This window comes from Salvelinus alpinus, chromosome 11 (assembly GCF_045679555.1).
Source record: "Salvelinus alpinus chromosome 11, SLU_Salpinus.1, whole genome shotgun sequence".
Lineage (NCBI taxonomy): Eukaryota > Metazoa > Chordata > Actinopteri > Salmoniformes > Salmonidae > Salvelinus > Salvelinus alpinus.
In genome coordinates, this window is record NC_092096.1 from 39,594,151 (window position 1) to 39,618,140 (window position 23,990).

The following is a 23,990-nucleotide window of genomic DNA, read 5'->3' on the forward strand; positions in this document are numbered from 1 at the left end:
AGGAATGCTCGGAGCAGGCTACTAGCGGTGGGTTGATGTCACTTCAACAGTCAGCGTCACCTACTTGCGCTGCGAGCGGAATGTGCGCCTTAGACAAAATAATTCCACAGATACCCATCAAATAGGAGTTAGGCTAACACTGCCCATGTCATTACTTATAATAATAGATAGAGCGAGTGTGTGTGTTTGTGTGTGTGTGTGTGTGTGTGTGTCTGTGTGTAATAGGTCTTAAAGTGTTCCAAATTATATTTTATTATTTCTTTTCCCATCATAATTTTCCTGACACCAGGAAAAGTAATTACAAAGAAAGTATGTGTTTACTATGTTTGGATAGAAGACATTTGATCCTTGGGGTGGCTCATCATTTCATCACATCATCATCACCCAGTATTTTTCAGGCCTGACCTCCCCCTCTAAATATAGCTCAAAAACAGCCCCCATGTTAGGTGGTGAGAGAAACCATTACCACACCTTTAGGCAACCAGCCAGCACTCATCAAAGAGTTACTGTAAGTGATGCCCAAATAGATCCTTTGAAATACAGTGGGGAGAACAAGTATTTGATACACTGCCGATTTTGCAGGTTTTCCTACTTACAAAGCATGTAGAGGTCTGTAATTTTGATCATAGGTACACTTCAACTGTGAGAGACGGAATCTAAAACAAAAATCCAGAAAATCACATTGTATGATTTTTAAGTAATTAATTTGCATTTTATTGCATGACATAAGTATTTGATACATCAGAAAAGCAGAACTTAATATTTGGTACAGAAACCTTTGTTTGCAATTACAGAGATCATACGTTTCCTGTAGTTCTTGACCAGGTTTGCACACACTGCAGCAGGGATTTTGGCCCACTCCACCATACAGACCTTCTCCAGATCCTTCAGGTTTCGGGGCTGTCGCTGGGCAATACGGACTTTCAGCTCCCTCCAAAGATTTTCTATTGGGTTCAGATCTGGAGACTGGCTAGGCCACTCCAGGACCTTGAGATGCTTCTTACGGAGCCACTCCTTAGTTGCCCTGGCTGTGTGTTTCGGGTCGTTGTCATGCTGGAAGACCCAGCTACGACCCATCTTCAATGCTCTTACTGAGGGAAGGAGGTTGTTGGCCAAGATCTCGCGATACATGGCCCCATCCATCCTCCCCTCAATACGGTGCAGTCGTCCTGTCCCCTTTGCAGAAAAGCATCCCCAAAGAATGATGTTTCCACCTCCATGCTTCACGGTTGGGATGGTGTTCTTGGGGTTGTACTCATCCTTCTTCTTCTTCCAAACACGGCGAGTGGAGTTTAGACCAAAAAGCTCTATTTTTGTCTCATCAGACCACATGACCTTCTCCCATTCCTCCTCTGGATCATCCAGATGGTCATTGGCAAACTTCAGACGGGCCTGGACATGCGCTGGCTTGAGCAGGGGGACCTTGTGTACACTGCAGGATTTTAATCCATGACGGCGTAGTGTGTTACTAATGGTTTTCTTTTAGACTGTGGTCCCAGCTCTCTTCAGGTCATTGACCAGGTCCTGCCGTGTAGTTCTGGGCTGATCCCTCACCTTCCTCATGATCATTGATGCCCCACGAGGTGAGATCTTGCATGGAGCCCCAGACCGAGGGTGATTGACCGTCATCTTCAACTTCTTCCATTTTCTAATAATTGCGCCAACAGTTGTTGCCTTCTCCCCAAGCTGCTTGCCTATTGTCCTGTAGCCCATCCCAGCCTTGTGCAGGTCTACAATTTTATCCCTGATGTCCTTACACAGCTCTCTGGTCTTGGCCATTGTGGAGAGGTTGGAGTCTGTTTGATTGAGTGTGTGGACAGGTGTCTTTTATACAGGTAACGAGTTCAAACAGGTGCAGTTAATACAGGTAATGAGTGGAGAACAGGAGGGCTTCTTAAAGAAAAACTAACAGGTCTGTGAGAGACGGAATTCTTACTGGTTGGTAGGTGATCAAATACTTATGTCATGCAATAAAATGCAAATTAATTAGTTAAAAATCATACAATGTGATTTTCAGGATTTTTGTTTTAGATTCCGTCTCTCACAGTTGAAGTGTACCTATGATAAAAATTACAGACCTCTACATGCTTTGTAAGTAGGAAAACCTGCAAAATCGGCAGTGTATCAAATACTTGTTCTCCCCACTGTATGTACACTCACATGCACGCACACACAAAACACACAGTCATGACGCGAATGCGCACATGCATGGACGCACACACATGAAACCACACACACACACACAGAGAGAGAGAGAATGAGAGAGACAGAGACACACACGGTATACACTACTGTATAAACATATACATAAAACATGAAACAGCATCCATTTCCACTCATAGGTGTGAGGAATCCGGGTGAAAGTAACACGGTAGCCTATTTAACGCATGACCACACAGGTCAGGAAGGAGAAAGATGATTCCATGTGGAAGTCCATGCCTGTATCCTCTAATGTTTTATACAGTAGGCCTATTTCACTTTATTTAGTGGCGTGTATGTATGGCAACAGTCTTGCGCTCTCAGACCAGGAGTAATTGACCCCACTTGTATTGCGTGCCCTCCTACACATCCCTACAGAGCTGCTTGAATATAATAAAACAGCCTATAATGTCAGCTGCCCACTCAGCTGTAAGAGGTCAATGTGTTAAAGATAGTGAGTCTACTGCAAGGTATATGGGCAATTCTACTTTAAAATGTATGCCAAACAAAAAATATTGATTTCACAGTTTAACAAACCATACAACTTTATGAACAAGGACTACTTTTAACAATTTCCACTGAAAAATGTACAAAAACAAATTAAGTGGAAGAACTGTGCAGATGCAAACTTTGGTAACGGAATTATGGTAAAATCTCCCTCAAGTTTTTATGTGACCACGTTTTCCAAAAGTTATAACATGGCTCCTTGAGTTTGAAAAAAATCTATTTTGGTTATTGAACTACAGTAAGTGAAGTGTATTTACACCCGTTAGCAGAATTATGGTAACATAATTACATCATGGGTCCCTGAGCTGTACAACACAGAAATGCATAATTATGGATTTGATTGTCATTCTCCCCATGTTTCACAAGTTTGGACATCACAGCACAGCACAGCAGAGCACAGTAGAGGTCAATTGTAGTACAATACAGCACAGCAGAGCAGAGTAGGGTAGAGTTCAGTACAGTGCAGTAGAGTAAAGTAGAGTACAGTACAGTATTGTTCAGTGCAGTACTACTGTACTTTACTGTACTGTACTATACTCTACTTTTCTTTACGGTACTGTCTCGTATTGTATTGGACTGTACTCTACTTGCTCGACTGACTGTACTGTACTGAACTGTATTGTACTGTACTCTACTTATTGTAATGTATACTGTACTGTACTGTGCTATCCAAACTTGTGAAACAACAAACTTGTGAAACACACGTCTATGATAGGTTCAGATTTGGTCCAGTCATGTCCGTCTGTGGACATTAACATCAAGGCTAGGGTGGACTAATCAAATTTCAACTACTTTTTAACATCCATGGACGTCCGGTGTTGGTCGGTGCTCAGCAGGTGAGGATGCTAGTAAATGGAAATGGAAAGAGGGAAAGAGAGAGGGGTCATGGGTAGGTGTCAGTAAGAGCTGGGAGGGGTGACATTAACTGGAGAGTGAGAGACAAAGGCACACAGAGAGAGAGAGGGAGGGGTAGTCCAGACTGTTATAACACTCTTGCTTTGATCACGATGTGACCAAGAAAGAGAAAGAAAACAGTTATGAGCTGAACATAACAGTATGATAACCGAATTACGAGTTTTAATCACTTAATAATTCATAAACAAAATGAATATCAGTAAAATCACTTTAATGAATTGGTAAGTCTACCACTGCTTGTTACTTCTGCGAACTTTAATTATCCTCCCTCCTCATGAGGGAGAGAAATTAGAACATATCTCAAAGATGCATATAAGGCCTTTTGGGAATGGAATTACAAGGCACGAGGCAATATTTCTTGAACTTACAGAAGGTAAACAATTTCTCCAAAATGTTGATATTAGTTGGCAGGAGTCCCAACATTATTGTGTTTTGACGTATTTCTGATATCTTTTAACTTCTGGTGAATGTTTTGTAAGACCCCCTTTCCATCTGTTTATCCAGAAATCAAAGCCTTTAATTATGCCACATTTTTAAGATAGAAAATGGTTGAAAAATGTATCTATGCCTTAACTTCCCAAAAACATAGACTCTTTCATTTGACACCCAATTTGATATGCTCCCTTGAACTTCACATGTTGGTGCTCATGGGTCTTTTAGATGGAAATGCACATATGTAATTAATAAAATACACCTCATCATAACCCATGATCTGTGTACTGAGGTCCAGAATATCTCCCTGACATTTCTTCCCCTATTCCTCTCGTCCCTCTCTCCATCCTCTCATCCTCTCACCACCCTCTCTATCCTTCCCCAGCAGATGCCAGGAAACTCACTCTGGCTGTGTCCAAAATGGCACATTATTCCCTGTATGTGAGGTAAGCACTGTTGTGTTTGGTATTGACCCTCTCACTGTTTCTCAGTCTAATCAATCTATCTTACTCCCTCTCTTGGTCAACCCTTTATTCCAAAAGCCAAATGACACAACCTGTGACTTAACAGGGAAATAAAGGGCATTGCAGAAACATCTACCTGTATATCTACAGGCACTGAAGGGAGTGATGATTCAAGCAATGATTCACAGGGTTAATATGATCACGCACACACACACACACGCGCACACGCACACACACACACACACACACACACACACACACACACACACACACACACACACACACACACACACACACACACACACACACACACACACACACACACACACCAAGAGAGATTGGATGAATGTAGCCAGTCACATAATCCCCATTACAAATTCCAAAGCCTAAAAATACTATCAGTCTCTGGCTACAATGGCTGCATCCCAAATGGCACCCCATTCCCTATGCTGTGTAATACACTGCTTTTGGCCAGAGTATGGACCCTGGTCAAAAGTAGTGCACTATACAGGGAACAGGGTTCCATGTGGGACACAACCTATTTACCATATACCTCAGCTCTTTTCCCTCAGGTATAAAGGATACTAAACCAGGTTCAGAAAAGCACAGAAGCCCCCTGTCAAACCCATATAGATTGAGCTTAAAATAAACCCGGACAGGAACTCTTATCCCATGTAGCCGTTAGTGAGGTCGGTCTGTACATTCATTTATTATGAAACTGTAAGAGTACCGTCTGGGTCCTGGTGATAACTTGGGATAAAGTATGTTATAAATCCGAGAAACAGAGAACAGACCAAGAAACCCTATAAGAATATGCTGACAGTGCAGTAAGAATCATGGTTATTTTAAAACTCTGATGTTCAGCGTTTTAAAATGGAAATAATAATTGATGGAGAAAAAATGCAGTGATTAGACCAATAAACCATGTGAGATTGTGTTGACAGTGCAGTAAGAATCATGGTTATTTTAGGAACACTGAATTAACTCTATATGGCTGGACCACATTGTATTACAGTTTTTTAATTGCTAACATGCATTGGTCAAAACGGAAGTCACACTGTCAAAACTCTTCACACAGTCAGCGAAACAGAAGTGTATGTGGACCAAACTGTGAATCATTTTTCATCACACAGAATGCATTCAATGACCACATTCTCCGAAATCCAAGAACTCTTTTCTCAGTCATTCTCCACCACCTGCAAAACGATATATTTGCAGCACATGTTTTCAATTGCTAACACTGTTTCCAAAACTGTTAAAAACACATTCAAAACAGAATGATGGCAAATGTCGAGCATTTCTGCAGTAACCAGATTGAAACAGAAAACCTCAGAAGAATATTTAATCAATTCAAACACAGCTAATTGCAATTTCAGCTGAAAGACCACCCAAGTGTCCTGTTTTTAGTCTCGTTACCAAACAGACAAAAGAGGGTGGCTTCAGAATGATTTAGTTTTGGAAACATGGATCAAGGAAGACAGGTTGGTGGGGAAAGAAGAGAGGCAGGGAGAGGGAGAATGTGTGGAGGACAAAGAAGAGGAAGACCAGGAGCGGTGGTCTCTGATGAGATAAGGGCCACAATTATTGACCATGTTGTAAACCATGGTCTCTCTTTGAGAGAGGCCTGTTTAAGGGTGCAACCAAATCTGCAGCGTTCAACAGTTGCATCAATAGTACAAATTTTCCGGCAAATCAACAGGTGAGATGTGCATCCTCCAATGATAATTGAACAACATATTACAGTACGGTACAGTATGTTCACATTTTTACATTTACTGACATTTTGAAATATATTGATTGTTTTGTGTTTTTCAGCAAGATCCAAAGGTTGCCTCCCATAGGAGGGAGAGGCAGAATATTATCAGATGCGCAGGAAATTGCCATTGTTGACATGGTAATAGGCAAAAATGCCAAAAAACTGCAGGAAATTCGGGACAGAGTGCTGGCAGACAATATCCCTTTTGGGAATGTGAATACGGTCAGCACAACGACAACAAGAGTCCTAGAGAAACATAAAATAAGGATGAAGCCGTTGTACCCTTTGAGAGAAACGGTGAACGTGTGAAAGAACTCCCGTATCAATATGTCCAGGTACGATGTCTGTTCAATAACCAAACAGGGTACATACCCAGCTATGCATAATGTAAAGTACTGTAAAACTGTGGATTTACTGTATTTTAGAGAGTAATGGAGATGGAAGCCAAGCAAACTGCACATGCATTCATCTTTGTGGATGAAGCTGGATTCAACCTGGCAAAAACAGGGGAAGAAATGTGATTGGACAGAGAGCAACCGTGGATGTCCCAGGCCAGAGAGGAGCTAACATCACAATGTGTGCAGCACTGTCCAATTATGGTTTGTTGTTACACAAACCACTCATTGGCCCCTACAATACAGAGAGACTTGTTTCTTTTCTGGATGACCTGCATAATCGACTTGTGCCAGCGGAGGAGGGGCAAGAAACTCCCCTACCTTCGTTGTTGTGTGGGATAATGTGGCATTCCATCACTCTGCTGCAGTCAGACTGGTTTGCTGCACATCCCAGGATGTCAGAACTATTCCTGCCTCCATACTCCCCCTTTCTAAACCCCATAGAGGAGTTTTTCTCTGCGTGGAGGTGGAAAGTTTATGACCCCCCTCTACATGACCAGATGTCCTTACTGGATGCCATGAATGCGGGGTGTGGAGACACTTCTCCTGAAGACTGCCAGGGTTGGATTAGACATTCCAGAAGATACTTTCCAAGATGCATCGCCAGAGAAGACGTAAGGTGTGATGTTGATAAGAACTTGTGGCCAAATGCAGGAGAGAGGGAGAACTAGAACCCTCACAGTACTGTACAGTATGAGTGATTATACTATACACGTTGTTGATGTTTTTTTTTGTCATTATTATTGCAGCCCTGGAATTTCAGGAATTTGTTTCAACTTTTTATTTTTCACAAGGAAATTACTAGATGCAAAGATATAGAAAAAATAAAGGCTGTTGAAGCAAATTGCTGCATCTCTGATTCATTCTTGTTACATATACTTTAGTACAGTCAATAAAGTAAAAAGGTGTTATTCTTATTCTATAATGAAATACTGATTTATGTGAAAAATCATTCAAACTTCAAAGAGAAGTTAATCATTTATGTAATGCTCCCTGTTGTTTTGTAGGTCAGTGTGTTATCAGTGACAATGTATGCTTTCTGAGTGAGAATTGTTGCCAGTGTTATGGTCGAACAAGCTTATTTTGAGACATGTATGAAGTGTTTTGGTGGTTTGAGTGAGTTTTGGAGGTGAGAGTAACTGTTTGGCCAAGACGCATGTTGGTAATGCAGACTGTGTGAAGAGTTTTGAAAAAGTGGCCTCACTAATGACCGATGCTTGTTAGCAATTGAAAAAAACTGTAAATATACAGTAGCTTGTGGTTTTTGGAACAGTGTTTAGACATGGAAATAGTCCGTGGTACAGAAGTAACGCAGTGCTTATGGTGCAAGAGATTGTTCTGTTCTTATTGTACACATGAAACTCTGATGCACCAATTGTTGTACATTAAATACTGATTCATTCCCATCACTTCTCTTCTTCAGGGGATGTACGAAACATGATGATTCCACCTGCAGTGCTATCTAAAGGAGAAAGAAGCTAATGGGGAAAAAAACAAGGATTTCATCGTAGTTCCTCCTCAATAAATGTATACACTGTTGGTCACCTGTGTGCCCACATATGTTGGGTCATGGGTCACTGGTCATATGCATAGGTAGGCACACAGGTGACCATGCAGGAAGTGGGAATTCACAGGTATATAGAGAGCCTACTGTATAGTTCTTACCATGGTTTATACCTTGGATCTATGATACGTGCCTTTGGTCTGCTTTTATGGAATTCTTGCAATACTTTTATCTTCGCTGCAAACAAATGAGAAAACAGACCCAACCAAAGATCTACGTTTGGAAAGCAGGTTGATTTGCATGCGTTTATGAACATATGCAAATCCACCTGTGCTATCAGGAATTTACTACAAAAGTAAGGACACCTGTCAAGGAGATTGGTTCGTGGACATTGGATAGAATCGTTTTCCTGCAACAAATTAAAACAGCCACGGACTGAATATCTACGGAAGAACAGAAGAACAGCAGTAATACAAATCTCCCGCTCCAAAGCTTTCTCTGTTTTGAAACCGTGACATGTTTCCTAATGTGATATTGTATTATACTGCCACCAATTGGTGGCATTATGGCAACACACATCTCCACGTTGAAAGACATATCAGTTCATGTTATTTTTGACAGAGGACATTTATTTCCACACTGCATCTGAAATTAGAATCACTAAAAAGTCGGAATTTGTGCGCAAGTTGTCCAGGAGGAAGAAAAACAGATTCTTATTTACATAAAGATGTGGTCATATAACCTATGTCATCCCAATCTAGGGATCCTGGGCTAGTCCACACAGATTAGGTTGTGATACTGTACTACTGTATCTACAGTATAAAATTGACAGGCACTGATAATAACACACACCTCTGTTTTGTTCTATTCTGTCCAGCCCGTTCCTAAATCAGATTGGGGGAATGGAATACGTGGGCACGGGAAAACTCACTCAGAAATGTTTTATTACTAAGTATTACTGCACTGTTGGAGCTAGAAACACAAACATTTCGCTGCACCTGTGATAACATCTGCAAATCTGTGTAAACTGAGTTGATTTAAGATAGGGCATACGCCTGTGCACAGGTAACCTCACTTTACCTGGGCTCTGAAATGATTGACGCAGGCCATTGGATACAACATGAAATGGAAGCTCAGAACTTTGGAGGTTTCAAAGTCGCCATGAAAACACACATAAATACAAACATTTTGACAGAAAATGAAAGATCAAACCACTTTTGGTAGTTTGAGGTTTGAATGTACTTGCATGATACAAAAAGAGTAAGACCACTTACCACAACACAGAGAAGGTTTGTACTTAGGTCACCGACAATCTGCAGGTAACAACATTAAAAGCAACACTTGAATTTGGTTGAGATGAAAATCCACAATCGCATTTGTGGTGTGATGACGACACACCCTCATTGAGCTTTGTTTCTGTAGCTAGGTCACTGTGCTATTCCTACTGAGACATCCCTATTCCCCACTAAGGCTATATGAGTCTCCCAAAGGGTTTGGCAGTAACAGCTGAAGTAAGACCAACCTCCATAGGGCCTTTATTTAGAAGACCCCCCCCCCTCCTAACACAGAGAGATGATTCCACGCACTGTAGTGGATGATTCCTCTACGATATGTATAGAGAGGATACAGCATGAAGCAGAACCAGGGGCATCACACTGGAGTTTCACTTTTCTTCAGGTGAATACCGTGACTGTTGTGTTACTCTCCTCCAACCTTGTTGAGTGAACGTCCTATGTTGGTGAACTCAAGGGGTCATATGTATGTCAGGGCTGGTCATCTGCCCTGTGACCATCTTCGGACGTCCTTCATCCATGGATCATTGTGCAGAGCAGCAGCAACTAGATCGAGTAGTAGATCCAGCAGGCAGCAATAGATCCATAGGCTGTATTAGATCCAGAGTAATCTAGTAGGTCCCCAGAGTTGCGTCCAGTCACAGTCCAGAGGTCTCCTTCTCAGTGTCAATGGATCCCTTCCTCCAAAGAACCATTTGCTTGCCAGATCTTCACTGTCCGGTCACTGTCACACAAGAAAGAACATGACACCGCAGGATCAACATGTGTATCAGAGGTTTAGGTTAAACTATGACTTTGTTATTATAGTAACAGTGGGTTGATTTACTCAGAGGGTTAGGGTCAGGGTATGAACAGGATCATGTTCAAAGTTAGGAGATATATTCTCCGAAGGTAGGGGTTATGGTCAGGTTTGCCGTGAGATATAGCTGTAGACTCCTATGGCATTCGAGGGTCATGTTAGGGTTAGGCATTAAACTCACTCTGAGGCAGTGAATAGTTGGCTGCTGTTGGTAGCCATTCCGTTAACAGGGCTGTCGTGTCCCCTCAGGTCTCCTAGCGGTGCCAGGGTATCAGCGTGCCACAGCTTCAGCAGACCTCCCCTGTCTGCACTCAGCACTACCGGGCACCCTGGCACAACACCCAGTGCACTTACCCAGTCAGAGTGGGCGCTCGCCGCCTGCTGTGGAGGAAGCAAGTAAGCACTAGGTCAAAACAGGGCTACAAACTGTTGAAAAATAACTCCTTGGGACAATACATTTTGTTTACTACCACTACTGGCCTTATAATGATGATAATGTTGCAGCTAGCAAAAACAATTCAACAGAACAAGATTTGATGCTTACAAAGCAACATGCAAAGTGAAAATCACAGCTTTCAGCTCATTGTATGTTTTTGAGAGCCTTGTCTCTCTTTCAGGTACTAGCAGTACTGTATATACAGCTAGTGTCCAGTATGTCTCACCTGTACTAATCGTTTCCGGGACAGGTCCCACTTCTTGATGCAGTAGTCTCTGGAGCTGCTGTAGAGGCTGTTCCCCTGAACAGCCAGAGAGACTATACACTCCTGGTGTGGTGGCTCAAAGTTGTGACAGGACACAATGCTGCCCTGGACACCCTCCGTCACCTCAAACATCTTAAGGGTGTGGTCCTTGGACCCCGTTAGGACCACGTCTTGTCCGTTGCCCATCTGATCGACGGTCAGACACAAGACTGGACCCAGGTGACCAGTCAGCTTCCCAGTAGACACAAACCTAGAGCATAAGGTCAGGATTCAAGGGTCAGGGAGAGTTCCGATCTAGGATTCTTTGGTACAACTAAAGATCATACTTGGAAGTAATGATGAGCATTCACTAGCTATCTTTTCTACACTCTACATTCAGCACCTGTGCCTGTTTTGGCGAATGCAATTCCTCTCCTTTTATCTTAATTTTGTGCCACCTGCAGTCCTTACTTAAACTAAACAAGATATTCAACTACTCTTGGTGGGGAAAAATGAATTTTTTTGGCCTTCATTCTTACTTCCTGAGGTCCCACATGCGGACTAAGTTGCCAGAGGCGGAGTAGAGGTAGGATCCCGTAGGGTTCAGAGAAATCTGGTTGATCTGGTTCTCTCCTGGAGGGATGGACAGGGACCTGAGAGACACACAGCTGTCCCCTGTACTCACCTGGCCCGAAGACCTGCGACACACACACACATTTAATACCATGTCAATGGGAATGACATTGTGTAAAAGTACTTTTTTCATGTAGCCAATAAGAATCTGAAGTTCCCTGGGCTGTGTTGGAATGTGTTAGAATCTCCTAGAATGTGTTGAAAAAGGAACTGGCACGCTCAACTCCAACTGTTGACATAACAAAGGTCTTCGGTTTATTACTAGAGGTGTATATAAATACTCTTGGTGTTTGTATATATATTTACTCACGTGAGTGTGCGTATGCACTTGGCGGAGTCTCGGATGTCCCAGACCTTGATGTAAGCGGTGGAGACAGTGAAGACCAGGCTGGAACAGTATCTAACAGACACCACACTGCTGGGATGATCTCCCAGAGACATGATCTCTTGACCAGTCACCAGGTTCCAAACCTTACACGTACGATCTGACAACACACGTACACAAACACACGCAGACGCAGGGGTTAGAGGTCGATGGTTAGGGGTTACGATGAGTGTTCAATATGACAGAAACGCCATCAACCATACCAGAAAGCTAGATGAAGCTAATACCAAATAATATGTCTTACACTTATCTGAGCCTTTCAGGTGTGAGAAGTCTCTAGGGGTCATGGTTTAGAGGTCAAGGGTTGATTTTGTCTCCGAACATTATAGAACTAGAGAGCTGTACCTTTAGAGCCAGTGAAGAGCAGGTCATCAGTGCAGTCGACACACATGACAGGTTTGGTGTGTCCCTCAGCCACATAGACACACTGTAGTCTGGCAGCATGGCTGCTCTTAGGGGATGACACGGGGTTGATCACCCCTCTGTAACAAGGACAAAATACATTGTTAGGACAGTGGTTCCCAGACTGTGGGGGGCAGGGGGGGCACGGGCTAGAAGGATGTTCCTCAATTCTGGAACGGGGGCCCAGAGTGAAAAAGTTTGGGAACCTCTGCGTTAGGAAATTAGACATATGCAGTAGTATAGTATATAGATAGACATACAGTAGTGTTACATACCTTTGTCCTTGATATATAAGTGACTCTTCCAACCTGAAACACAAGACGTAGGTACTACTATGACCATCGGGATGTCGTACGAAACATGACATTTGTGGCATGGTGGTGTGGTGGTGTGTTGACGGCTTCATGCAACGGCTCTTACGTTGGTTTGGTGTCTGTGATTTTGGTCTTCTCTGTGGCTGTGGGTATGTGTGACTTTGTCTCTCGTGCTGGGTGACCCTTGGGGTCCATAGGTGTGTGTTCCTTGATGTCTAAGGGGGGTTGTCCTCCCTTCTCTAGCATCCTCCTGGGTGTTAGAGGCGAGCGTTCCAGTGATCTCCTCTCAGCTCCCATAGAAGACCACACTCCAGAACTACACAACACAGAGACGGACAGTTGAATTGATACCCACTGGATGATCAGCTGAAGTCATATGCATCATTGACGGTTACAATGCAGTCTGGGTCAAGTTAAACGTTCTATCCTTCTCGTGCTGATGCACTCGTTCTTTTCAACAATAACACCGCTAAAACGTGAAGCCTGACCCATCAAATGCACATACAGTAGGTAAGGATTTACTCCGCAAGTATCTCACTGTATTTCCTGTACTATAGTTCTAAAAACTAAACACAAAGACATTTGACCAAAATAAGGACTTACAGTCCAGCTATCCTGGTGGACAGTGCTGAGGGGGACACAGTGAGTTCCCTGTCCCCGAGATGTCCTGCTACTGTCCCCGTGTCCCCTGTCCCTTCCTGGGCCTCTACCAGGGGTAGCAGGGAGGCAGAGAAGTCCCCCGTAGGGGAGTCAAATTCACCACTACCAGCATACAGCAGCTCCATCTGGGTGGTTGTCCTTCTGCGTGCCTATGATAGAGGGATTGATCAAATCAATCAATCAATAACATATCCATTCATAAAGAGTGTTTTACAAATAACAAATTACAAATTTATCTCAAAGTGCTTATCAGTAACTTCTTTACTTTAGACATTATGAAAATGTAATACAAATGGCATTTAGAAAATTGCTTTGCGTGTGAAGTACTGTAGATGACTGTACCTTCCTAGGTTTGGCCTCTCCACACAGTTTCAGGAGGTCAGAGGCCAATAAACTGATGCAAAGATAGAGGGGCAATTTACATGTTACACATAGTCTATTGATAGTTTGTTGATGGACTACCCAAATAAAGTATAATCAGAAATTAAAGGTGGAATCCGCATTAGGAGAAACAGCGCCACTGAATAACCCACGGCCATTTTTATTGTTTAGTGACAAACTAGAGGTGATGAAGGGCGGCCAACGCGGTAAAAAAATTGCATACATATTCTGCTGTTCTATCTCACGTACAACGATGTTCAAGGGGGAAAAAACAGTGTTCATTTGCAGTAACTTCTTTGTTTTTGTAATATTGCAAACGGATGTGGCAGTCTCAACAATAAGGATTCCAGCTTTAAGTGATGAAATTCAATATTCAATATCCTCATTGTCTTGTCTGAGTCAAATGGTTTTTACCTTCCCTCTGTGGCTGGGCTGGGGGTAGAGGACTCATCACTACTGCTGTCATCTCCATTCTCTGCTAGAGGACAGAACCATACAGTACACCTTGTTACACTGGGCCCTCAGATACACAACGTGCCTCAGTTACTGCATGTTCTGACATGGGGTAGTTATGGCTTCACGGCATGTTTTCAAATATTCCATTACAAGCACTAAACTTCTGTTACTTTACTATTTTAAACTGTAAGAGGTAGACCATTTTCAAAGTCAATTTACAGTCTGGATATCACAAAGAAAGCAAATGCATACAGTGGTTTCAAACTAATGCTGCAGCAGCAGCAAAACAATTGTTTGAATTCAAAAGAGCTCTAAGGTACAGGGTTCAAAGTTCAGAGGTCAGTTTAAATACATCAGGGTTCAGACAAGGTCAAAAGGATAGGATAGTATACTATATATTAGTATGATGCATCTGACGTTTCCATTTTAAGGAGGGTAACTTAGTAAAGGTTGGAGTTGGAGTAGTACTCTACTTAAGGCCTGAACTTCAGGTTTGCGTGTGGGTCAGGGTTTAAGCTAGTGCTGATTCTTAATATTCAGGTCATCCTGAATGAGTCTGCTGAAAACTATACATCCACAAAGAGGACAGGGAAGGGTCAGACAGGGAAGTGGGGGTCAGACGACAGGGGGCAACATACCACCTCATGCACCTCAAGGCAAAGTTACGTTCTCACGTTAGTCTTAAAGGGGAGTTTTAGAGGGAGGAGGGGCTTTAAGGGAGACCCACGGTCTCTGGGACCAGTCAGTCTGGTGTCTGTTACTTACCCACCAGTAGGTAACCTATCTCTGTTTGAATTCAGGGTGAACAAACAGGAAAACAAAACAAAGAAATCAAAGTCAAACAAAAGTTAAAAGAATGGAGACACTTTATTTTACAGTCCTGTTTCAGTGGGTATTTTACTGGTAGGCTATTTACTAAGAGAATATTTAATGGTACATGTTTTACTGAATCCAAAAGAAAAACAATATGGGAAATATGTTTCTATAAATTGTTATTGTTAGGTCAATCACTACCATTGTGAATGTCAGATAAAACAGTGGACTATAAAATAAAGTGTAACCAAAAGATGAAGAACAGAAAAGCAGCGTGTTTATACCACCGAGCCATCTATACCTTGCAGTGCATTGCCCAGCAGAGCGTCCAGCTCAGGGTTGAGTTCAGCTTTCTCCTTCAGCATGTGGAACAGCAGCTGGTTCTGAGTGGCGCTGTTGATCTCTGTCTGCTTCAGCCTGCCCTCCATCATCTTCACCTGGGAATCCTTCTGGGCCGCCTGCAGACCCTGGGAGATGCACGTACCAGTAAAATCATACATTACATAGACGACAAACACACACATAAATCTCACACTGACATCAACAGAGTGGTGTGACATTTAGCCCACAGAACAGCAGATACGCATGTTTAACTCTAATTTGGTAGTATAAGTATAAAGTTCGTAAATTTACAATAACCTGAATGGCGCTTAATCGAAAGGTAGAGAGAACTCAGTAGGGACAGGTGTACCGTGGTTACCTTGTTGATGGCCATGTGCAGGAAGTGATCAAGCAGGAAGCGGGCTTCTGATAGGTTACAGGAGCTGATCACCGCGGTAATGTCCACTGTGTCTCCCTCCTCCTGCATCCCAACAACATCACACAGTCAGTCATAATAACAACTCTGAAGAAAATGTGTGTGCTGGCGTCAGCTGTACTAATAACTAGAAAGGGTCAACTTCCTGAGGAAAATGTGTGTGTTTAGCGTCAGCTAACCTTCGCTTCCTCCATCTGCATGATGTTAGCCTGGCAGTCAGCGATGCTGTCGTTGACGTAGTCGATGTTGGCCGCCAGGGCATCCATTTCTTCGTTCAAAGACTGGATGCTTCGGTCCGTGTCGGTCCCCTCTGTGGCGATCTTCTCCCTCTTACGAGACACCTTCTCCCTTCGCTTGGTTAGGTCCTCACGTTGCTGTAAGAGGCAGGAGGAAGGGAGAGAGAGGAGGAAAGAAAAAGTTACAATAAAAGTGTTTTCGAATTGCGTTCCTTTCTAGCTATTGCGTTACGATATTAGAAGTAAAGGAGTCTAGAGGAACCTTTTGGGGTTCTAAAAATTGCCACACAGGGGGAACCTTTCCAGGTCACAAAGGTTCCTCGAGGAACACCTCTGAAAAGGTCATTTGAGGAACCCCTGTGACATGAATAATATGTTTTTCACATAATTGCCACAGGATAGGGTTAAAACTTTAGGCATTAATTCTGACTGGACTTGCTGGAGTAGTCTAAGCCTCTGGCTCCGTAGACCATGTGTTCAATCCCAGTGTTTATCCCCCCCCTTTTTTTCTTTTAGTGGCTAGTTTTGATACAGTCTCCTGACGTCCTGGGGACCTGCACAAACGTTGAATTTCGCCTTGGATCTGGTGTGATCCCTCTGAATATAATATTAACTTTGCTGATTACATATACAGTGCCCTCAGAAAGTATTCACACGCCATGACTTTATTTGAATTTTGTTATGTTACAAAGTGGGATTAAAATTGATTTAATTGTCTTTTTTTTTGTCAGCAATCTAGACAAAAAACAAAATGTTTTTAATTAATGGAAAATAAAACACTAATACTGTATATCTTGATTAGATAAGTATTCAACCCCCTAAATCAATACATGTTAGAATCACTTTTGGCAGTGATTACAGCTGTGAGTCTGTCTGAGTAAGTCTCTAAGAGCTTTGCACACCTGGATTGTACAATATTTGCCTATTATTTTTTTAAATGATTCAAGCTCTATCAACGGGGCGGCAGCGTAGCCTAATGGTTAGAGTGTTGGACTAATAACCAAAAGGTTGCAAGTTCAAATCCCTGAGCTGAAAAGGTACAAATCTGTTGTTCTGCCTCTGAACAAGGCAGTTAACCCACTGTTCTTAGGCTGTCATTGAAAATAAGAATTTGTTCTTAACTGACTTGCCTAGTTAAAAAAACTTGGTTGTTGATCATTGCTACAGTAGACAGCCATTTTCAAGTCTAGCCATAGACTATCAAGCCGATTTAAGTCAAAACTGTAACTAGGCCGCTCAGGAACATTCAATGTTTTCTTGGTAAGCAACTCCAGTGTATATTTGGCCTTGAGTTTTAGCTAATTGTCCTGCAGAAAGGTGAATTTGTCTCCCAGTGTCTGTTGGAAAGCAGACTGAACCAAGTTTTCCACTAGGATTTTGCCTGTGCTTAGCTCTATTCCATTTATTTTATCCCAAAAAACTCCCTAGTCCTCGCCAATGACAAGCATACTGTCACGTTCCTGACCTGTTTTCTGTTAGTTTTTATGTGTTAGCTGGTCAGGACGTGAGTTTGGGTGGGCAGTCTATGTTTTCTGTTTCTATGTTGGTTAATGGGTACCTAATATGGTTCTCAATTAGAGGCAGGTGGTTTTCATCTCCTCTGATTGAGAATCATATTAAGGTAGGTGTTGTCACATTGTTTGTGGTGGGTGGTTGTCTCCTGTGTCTGTGTTTGTTTGCACCATATGGGACTGTTTCGTTCGTTCGTCGTTTTGTGTAGTCATTTTCCTGTTCGTGAGTTCTTCGTTGTATGTAAGTTCGCATGTCCAGGTCTGTCTACTCCGTTTTGTTATTTTGTTAGTTATCAAGTGTTCTTCGTGTTTTCGTTCCTTGTTTAAATAAATCATGTATTATCACAACGCTGCGCCTTGGTTCAATCCCTGCTCTTCCTCTTCGGATGAAGAGGAGGAGGAACGCCGTTACACATACCCATAAAATGATTCAGCCACCACCATGCTTGAAAATGTGAAAAGTAGTACTCTGTAATGTACTGTGTTGGATTTGCCCCAAACATAACGCTTTGTATTCAGGACAAAAAGGTCATTTCTTTGCCACATTTTTTCAGTATTACTTTAGTGACTTATTGCAAACAGGATGCATGTTTTGGAATACTTTTATTCGGTACAGGCTTCCTTTTTTCACTCTGTAATTTATGTTAGTATTGTGGAGTAACTACAATGTTGTTGATCCATCCTCAGTTACAGTATTTCCTCTCACAGCCATTAAACTCTGTAACTGTTTTAAAATATCTATTGGCTCCATGGTGAAATCTCTGAGGAGTTTCCCTCCTCTCCAGCAACTGAGTTAGGAATGGCGCCTGTATCTTTGTAGTGACTGGGTGTATTGATACACCATCCAAAGTGTAATTAATAACTGCACCATGCTCAAAGGGATGTTCGATGTCTTCTTTTTTTTTACCCATCTATCAATAGGTGCCCTTCTTTGCGAACCATTGGAAAAACCTCCCTGGTCTTTGTGGTTGAATCTGTGGTTGAAATTCACTGCTCGACTGAGGGACCTTACAGATAATTGTATGTGTGGGGTACAGAAATGGGGTTGTCATGTTAAACACTATTACTGCACACAGAGTGAGTCCATGCAACTTATTATGTGACTTGCTACGCACATTTGAATACTTATTGACTCAAGACATTTCAGCTTTTCATTTTTAATGAATTTGCAAACATTTCTAAAAACGTAATTCCACTTTGACATTTTGGGGTATTGTGTATAGATTAGTGATACAAAATCTCAATTTAATCCATTTTAAACATGTGGGAAAAGTCCAGGGGTGTGAATACTTTCTGAAGGCACTGTAGAGCCATGACAGTCATCTGAACGCAATGCCATCTTCATATAGTAATAAAGTAGTAACTTTCCAACATTGGGCTTTGCATACAATATGCTACAATATCACGAAAACGATACATGCGCTTCAATGGGGCAGAAGGTGGTGTGTTGTTGTGATTCTGGATGGCAAGATAGCCAGCAACAATGACAAGAAGCTGCCATATGCGAAATCGTAGTTGGCTCGTTTCAGCTAGTTTTATCTTGTTCTTGATACCATGTCTTGTTTTGAAGTGTTTTGACTGATGTCACATCTATGCTAATATGAAAAGAATTCGCTAGCTAACCAACAACTGTAACTATGTATTTATTGTGCAAATGTATTTGTTTTCAATAAACATTGGAGACTAAATATAGTTTGCATGTTGTCTACAATCTAAGCCAACCCTGTCTTTTTTGCCACATTAGTTGCTAAACAACCAACCCGTCTAAAGGCTCTTGAGGAACTCATACAAGTCTGCAAGCCTCATTAAAGCTACAAATCTATCAGTGTTCAACCTTAACATGTGATGACAATACAACAGAAAAGATTAATGGGAATTACGTTTCTGCCCACGGGTGGCAAAATAGAACAGAAGGTGGTGTGTTGTTGTGATTCTGGATGGCAAGATAGCCAGCAACAATGACAAGAAGCTGCCATATGCGAAATCGTAGTTGGCTCGTTTCAGCTAGTTTTATCTTGTTCTTGATACCATGTCTTGTTTTGAAGTGTTTTGACTGATGTCACATCTATGCTAATATGAAAAGAATTCGCTAGCTAACCAACAACTGTAACTATGTATTTATTGTGCAAATGTATTTGTTTTCAATAAACATTGGAGACTAAATATAGTTTGCATGTTGTCTACAATCTAAGCCAACCCCGTCTTTTTTGCCACATTAGTTGCTAAACAACCAACCCGTCTAAAGGCTCTTGAGGAACTCATACAAGTCTGCAAGCCTCATTAAAGCTACAAATCTATCAGTGTTCAACCTTAACATGTGATGACAATACAACAGAAAAGATTAATGGGAATTACGTTTCTGCCCACGGGTGGCAAAATAGAACAACACCCTTACTAAACCACGCTCCGCAGTCTTCTCATCTGACCCGCTGGGTCATATCTTAATAACCCAGCATCAATAACCCAACCTGGCCCTTTTTAAAGAAAACAACCCAACTTAGTGACCCAATTCCTGCTACCCAGCAGTTGGGTCATCCAAACAACCAAGCATTTTTAAGTGTTGGCTAGGTTGAAGATACTGTAGCTAGCTTGCAACCTAAGCCAAAACCTAATAATTAATTATCATAAACACATGTCATTACCATCACAATAAACTTTTCGGAATTAAAACAGGAGCTACAGTCATATAATATAATTGGCTTGACAGCCAATCATGTATTATTCAACATTGGTATTAAAATAGTACCCGTATAGGAATGGGTAATTGTTTACAAGTTGCTAGCTATCCCATAACGCCATCGGTGAAAACAACATTTTTATATTCTTCTGAATCTGGCAGCACAACAAATCCAATGGCGAAATAAATTCAAAGTGCTCTGCATGTGCCGACAAAAAGGTTCTCCCAGTAACCTTCGCTAAATTTAAACTTTAAAGGTTCCTTCAAGAACCCCTCAGCTAACCAATGGTACAAATATGAACCCATTGACTGCGATGGTTCATTGAGGAACTCCAGGGTTCCTTTAGTCACCCTTAATTCTAGAGTGTAGCCAAAACGTCAAAAATGATACGTCTCTTTATACTCCCCTGTCGGTTTTTGCCTTTTTCCACTGACAGAAAACCATGTTGACATCAGTCTGATAGGAATACAGTAGACCTGGTAGTAATACAGTAGCAATACAGTAAAACTATAGTGGATCTATTTTACCTTGAGGAAGCGGTTCATATCAGCCTCCATGTTTGAGATGGTCAGCCTCTGCATGATGATGTCAGTGATGCGTCTCTCCAGAGACTGCCATTTAGCCCGGGCTGTCCTGGTGGTGTAGACACTCGTCCTCAACGGGTACTTCCTGATAAGTGGAATTCAACAGAGATCAGTTGTTCACTTATTGTTGTCCTGTTTCAGCTAGAGTAGGAGTCCTTTCATGTACACAAATCAAATCAAGTAAAAAATATAATAAAATGTTATTTGCCACATGCTTTGTAAACAACAGGTGTAGACAAACAGTGAAATATATACTTACGGGCCCTTCTCAACAATACAGAGAGAAAATATCGAAAAAATTATACCACAAGGAATACATACACAATGAGTAAAGATAACTTGGCTATATACACAGGCTGTCACGTTCCTGACCTGTTTTCTGTTGTTTTTGTATGTGTTTAGTCGGTCAGGGCGTGAGTTGGGGTGGGCATTCTATGTTATGTGTATCTATGTTGGTTAATGGGTTACCTGATATGGTTCTCAATTAGAGGCAGGTGTAATTCATTTCCTCTGATTGAGAACCATATTAAGGTAGGATGTTCTCACTGTTTGTTTGTGGGTGATTGTCTTCCGTGTCTGTGTTTGTCGCGCCACACGGGACTGTTTCAGTTTGTGTAGTCTATTCCTGTTCTGCGTGTTTATGTAAGTTTTTCCAGTTCAGGTCTGTCTACGTATTTTGTTAATTATCAAGTGTAGTTCGTTTTCGTCTTGTTTAATAAATTCATCATGTCTTCATTACCCGTTGCGTCTTGGTCCAATCTCTCTCCTCAAGACGATCGTTACACAGGCAGAGTTTATGTTACATAGAATTGAAATAGATTGGTTTAATTACTTCTGAGTATTTTGACATTTGAATAACACTGGGCTGAACTACACTCCAATGTATTTTGTATTTTCAAAATACTGTCATTTGTATTTTCAAAATACTAAATACTTTTCTAAATATTTTATAGTGGTACACATTTTGTGTCCCCCCTGTCACCCTGCATTGGTATCAGTCTGATAGCACTATGGTGTGATAAATGAATGGCAGGTAGCCTAGCGGTTAGGAGTGTTGGACCAGTAAACAACAGGTTGCTGGTTTGAATCCCTGAGCCGACTAGGTGACAAATCTGTTTACGTGCCCTTGCTCTGGATTAGAAAGTCTGCTAAATGATGTATATATAACACTTGCAAAGCATGCTGAGTATTATTCTAATGAGCCCTGCCCTGAAACAATTCAATTTGGTATGTGCATTTTCATATATATATATATATATATATACATTTTGGTAATTTAGCAGACATGCTTATCCAGAATGACTTGCTCAACAACAATATATCACAGTCATAGCAAGCAAAACGTTTTTGTAACCGTTACTGAGAATGTTGTTGCTGTTCAGGCCGGCTACTTGTATTTTAAAATACATGTATTTTTATGAAATACATTACAAATATGTATGTTGTAGTTTATTTTGACACATAGATCTTTTATGGTATTTTGTATCTGTATTTTGTACCTGTATTTTGTGATTTTAGGCCATCCCTGTACATGGGGTACCAGTACATAGTCAATGTGCAGGGGCACGAGGTAATTGAGGTAGATATGTACTGTAAATATAAGTAGGGGTAAAGTGACTAGGCAACAGGATAGATAATAAACAATAGGAGCAGCGTATTTGAGTCAAAAGAGTTAGTGCAAAGAGGATCATCGCAGATAGCGATTTGGTTAACGAACACATCATGCCTATGCACATGGCAAATGCACGCGCACACACGCACACAAACATCACCCCATCAGTACCTTGGGGTGCCATTGGGGGCTGCTGCCCCAGCGGAGTGAGGTCTGCCTGGGATGCCGCGGTGTGAAGGATCCTGGAGGGGCTCCGGTAGGCTCACCTTTCTGATCACCTTCCCTGAGGTGGGCCTCACCTGTCTCCTCAGAGCTGTCACCTAGCGAAGGGGGAAAGCAGGGCCACGTTCAGTATGCATAATTTGAACGAGTCCAAAAAGGACAAAGATGTTTTGTTTTTCATTGCAAAACGTGTTGCTACAGTTTGCCATACTGAACATGACCCAGTTAATCTTACCTCCTCATTTTTCCTGCGTAGTATCAGGTCCTGCTGCCTCTTCTGAGCCTCCAGCTGTCTCAGTTGGAGCTGTAAGTGACAGGCACATAATATCAATATCAATACTATTTCATTTAATTGAACTTTGTCACAGGCTTACACACAACTTCACAACACACATTATTTCCTGTCTGTAACATTACCTCATGTTTGCGCTGGTCCTTCTTCAGAGTAGCGATCTCTCGGTTGCGTCGGCACTCTGACGCTCTGTTTTTCTCCTGCACCTCCTTCATCTGGCGCATCAGACCCACCTAGCACAACACCCACCATTTACATGTCACTCAATCAATCTGTCAACAAATCCATCCATCCCCCAACCAATCACCTACCCCCAATCGAGCCACATTTCCCTCCAACAAACCACCCACTTTACCATCGCCCCACCCATCCTTCCATCCAGAATTGTTTCTGTACCTTTGTTTTCTTCATCTCAGCCACATCCTGGTTGAGTTTCTTGAGCTGTTTCTCGTACTGTGATTGGTTCTTGAGGAGGCGTGCGTGTTCCTTCTGGGCTGACTGTAGCTTCTGCATCTCCTTGTTCATGGAGCTCAACTTCTTCTCATATTCTAACTTAACCTTCTTAGCCTTCTCCTCCGTGCACGTCTCCACCGAGCCTGCAGACACAACTAACTCGGCTAAGCACAGGCACGGTGGAAACAACACAACACAGTTCAGTTCAACCGACACAGCTCAGCACAGCCACGATTTAATATCAATCAAATCAGTCATTCAGATGTTAGTCTTTTTAAAGCAACCGTTGTCCCAGTCACAAAGTGATTTACAGAATATGACAGCCCTCTAGAAATAAGGGGTTTAAACACAAGCGCATGTACTTTATGGTGTCTAAAATAACAAATAATGATAGAGAGACTTACACAAAATACATTCAATTGTTATGTACAGGTATGGTGTCATTGGTGGTGGATAGGATTAGTTAGATAGAGTTAGTTATATAACTCCATAATATACTCACTCTGAGATCTAGCGACATAGCACATACCACCTAAACAAATAAATGCAACCCTTCATTAATCTGTCACCATATTCCTGTGTGTCTCTGCTGTACCGATGTTGTGACCATGATACATGACATCATATCCTGTGCACGTCTCGTTCTCTCATATACGTA

At 41.9% G+C, this 23,990-nt stretch overlaps 1 protein-coding gene across 9 annotated transcripts in view; it reads right to left on the reverse strand.

The window, feature by feature from the left end:
- Positions 1-8,780: 8,780 nt before the first annotated feature.
- Positions 8,781-23,990, reverse strand: part of LOC139534117 (kinesin-like protein KIF21A) — a 39,304-nt gene continuing 24,094 nt past the window's right edge. For 4 of the 9 annotated variants that reach the window (XM_071332891.1, XM_071332890.1, XM_071332886.1 and 1 more), the window contains 20 exons: positions 23,835-23,864; positions 23,276-23,475; positions 23,005-23,112; positions 22,823-22,891; positions 22,537-22,685; positions 20,697-20,838; positions 15,924-16,118; positions 15,688-15,789; positions 15,289-15,454; positions 14,133-14,196; positions 13,680-13,731; positions 13,281-13,486; positions 12,784-12,993; positions 12,639-12,671; positions 12,307-12,443; positions 11,887-12,061; positions 11,483-11,641; positions 10,926-11,214; positions 10,445-10,644; positions 8,781-10,188 (listed from right to left, as the gene is read on the reverse strand). In XM_071332891.1, the coding sequence (XP_071188992.1) occupies positions 10,131-10,188; positions 10,445-10,644; positions 10,926-11,214; positions 11,483-11,641; positions 11,887-12,061; positions 12,307-12,443; positions 12,639-12,671; positions 12,784-12,993; positions 13,281-13,486; positions 13,680-13,731; positions 14,133-14,196; positions 15,289-15,454; positions 15,688-15,789; positions 15,924-16,118; positions 20,697-20,838; positions 22,537-22,685; positions 22,823-22,891; positions 23,005-23,112; positions 23,276-23,475; positions 23,835-23,864 (2,744 nt within the window). In that variant the 3' untranslated portion in view covers positions 8,781-10,130. The remainder of the gene's footprint in view (positions 10,189-10,444; positions 10,645-10,925; positions 11,215-11,482; positions 11,642-11,886; positions 12,062-12,306; positions 12,444-12,638; positions 12,672-12,783; positions 12,994-13,280; positions 13,487-13,679; positions 13,732-14,132; positions 14,197-15,288; positions 15,455-15,687; positions 15,790-15,923; positions 16,119-20,696; positions 20,839-22,536; positions 22,686-22,822; positions 22,892-23,004; positions 23,113-23,275; positions 23,476-23,834; positions 23,865-23,990) is intronic. The other 5 variants (XM_071332892.1, XM_071332889.1, XM_071332888.1 and 2 more) reach the window with 3 other exon arrangements.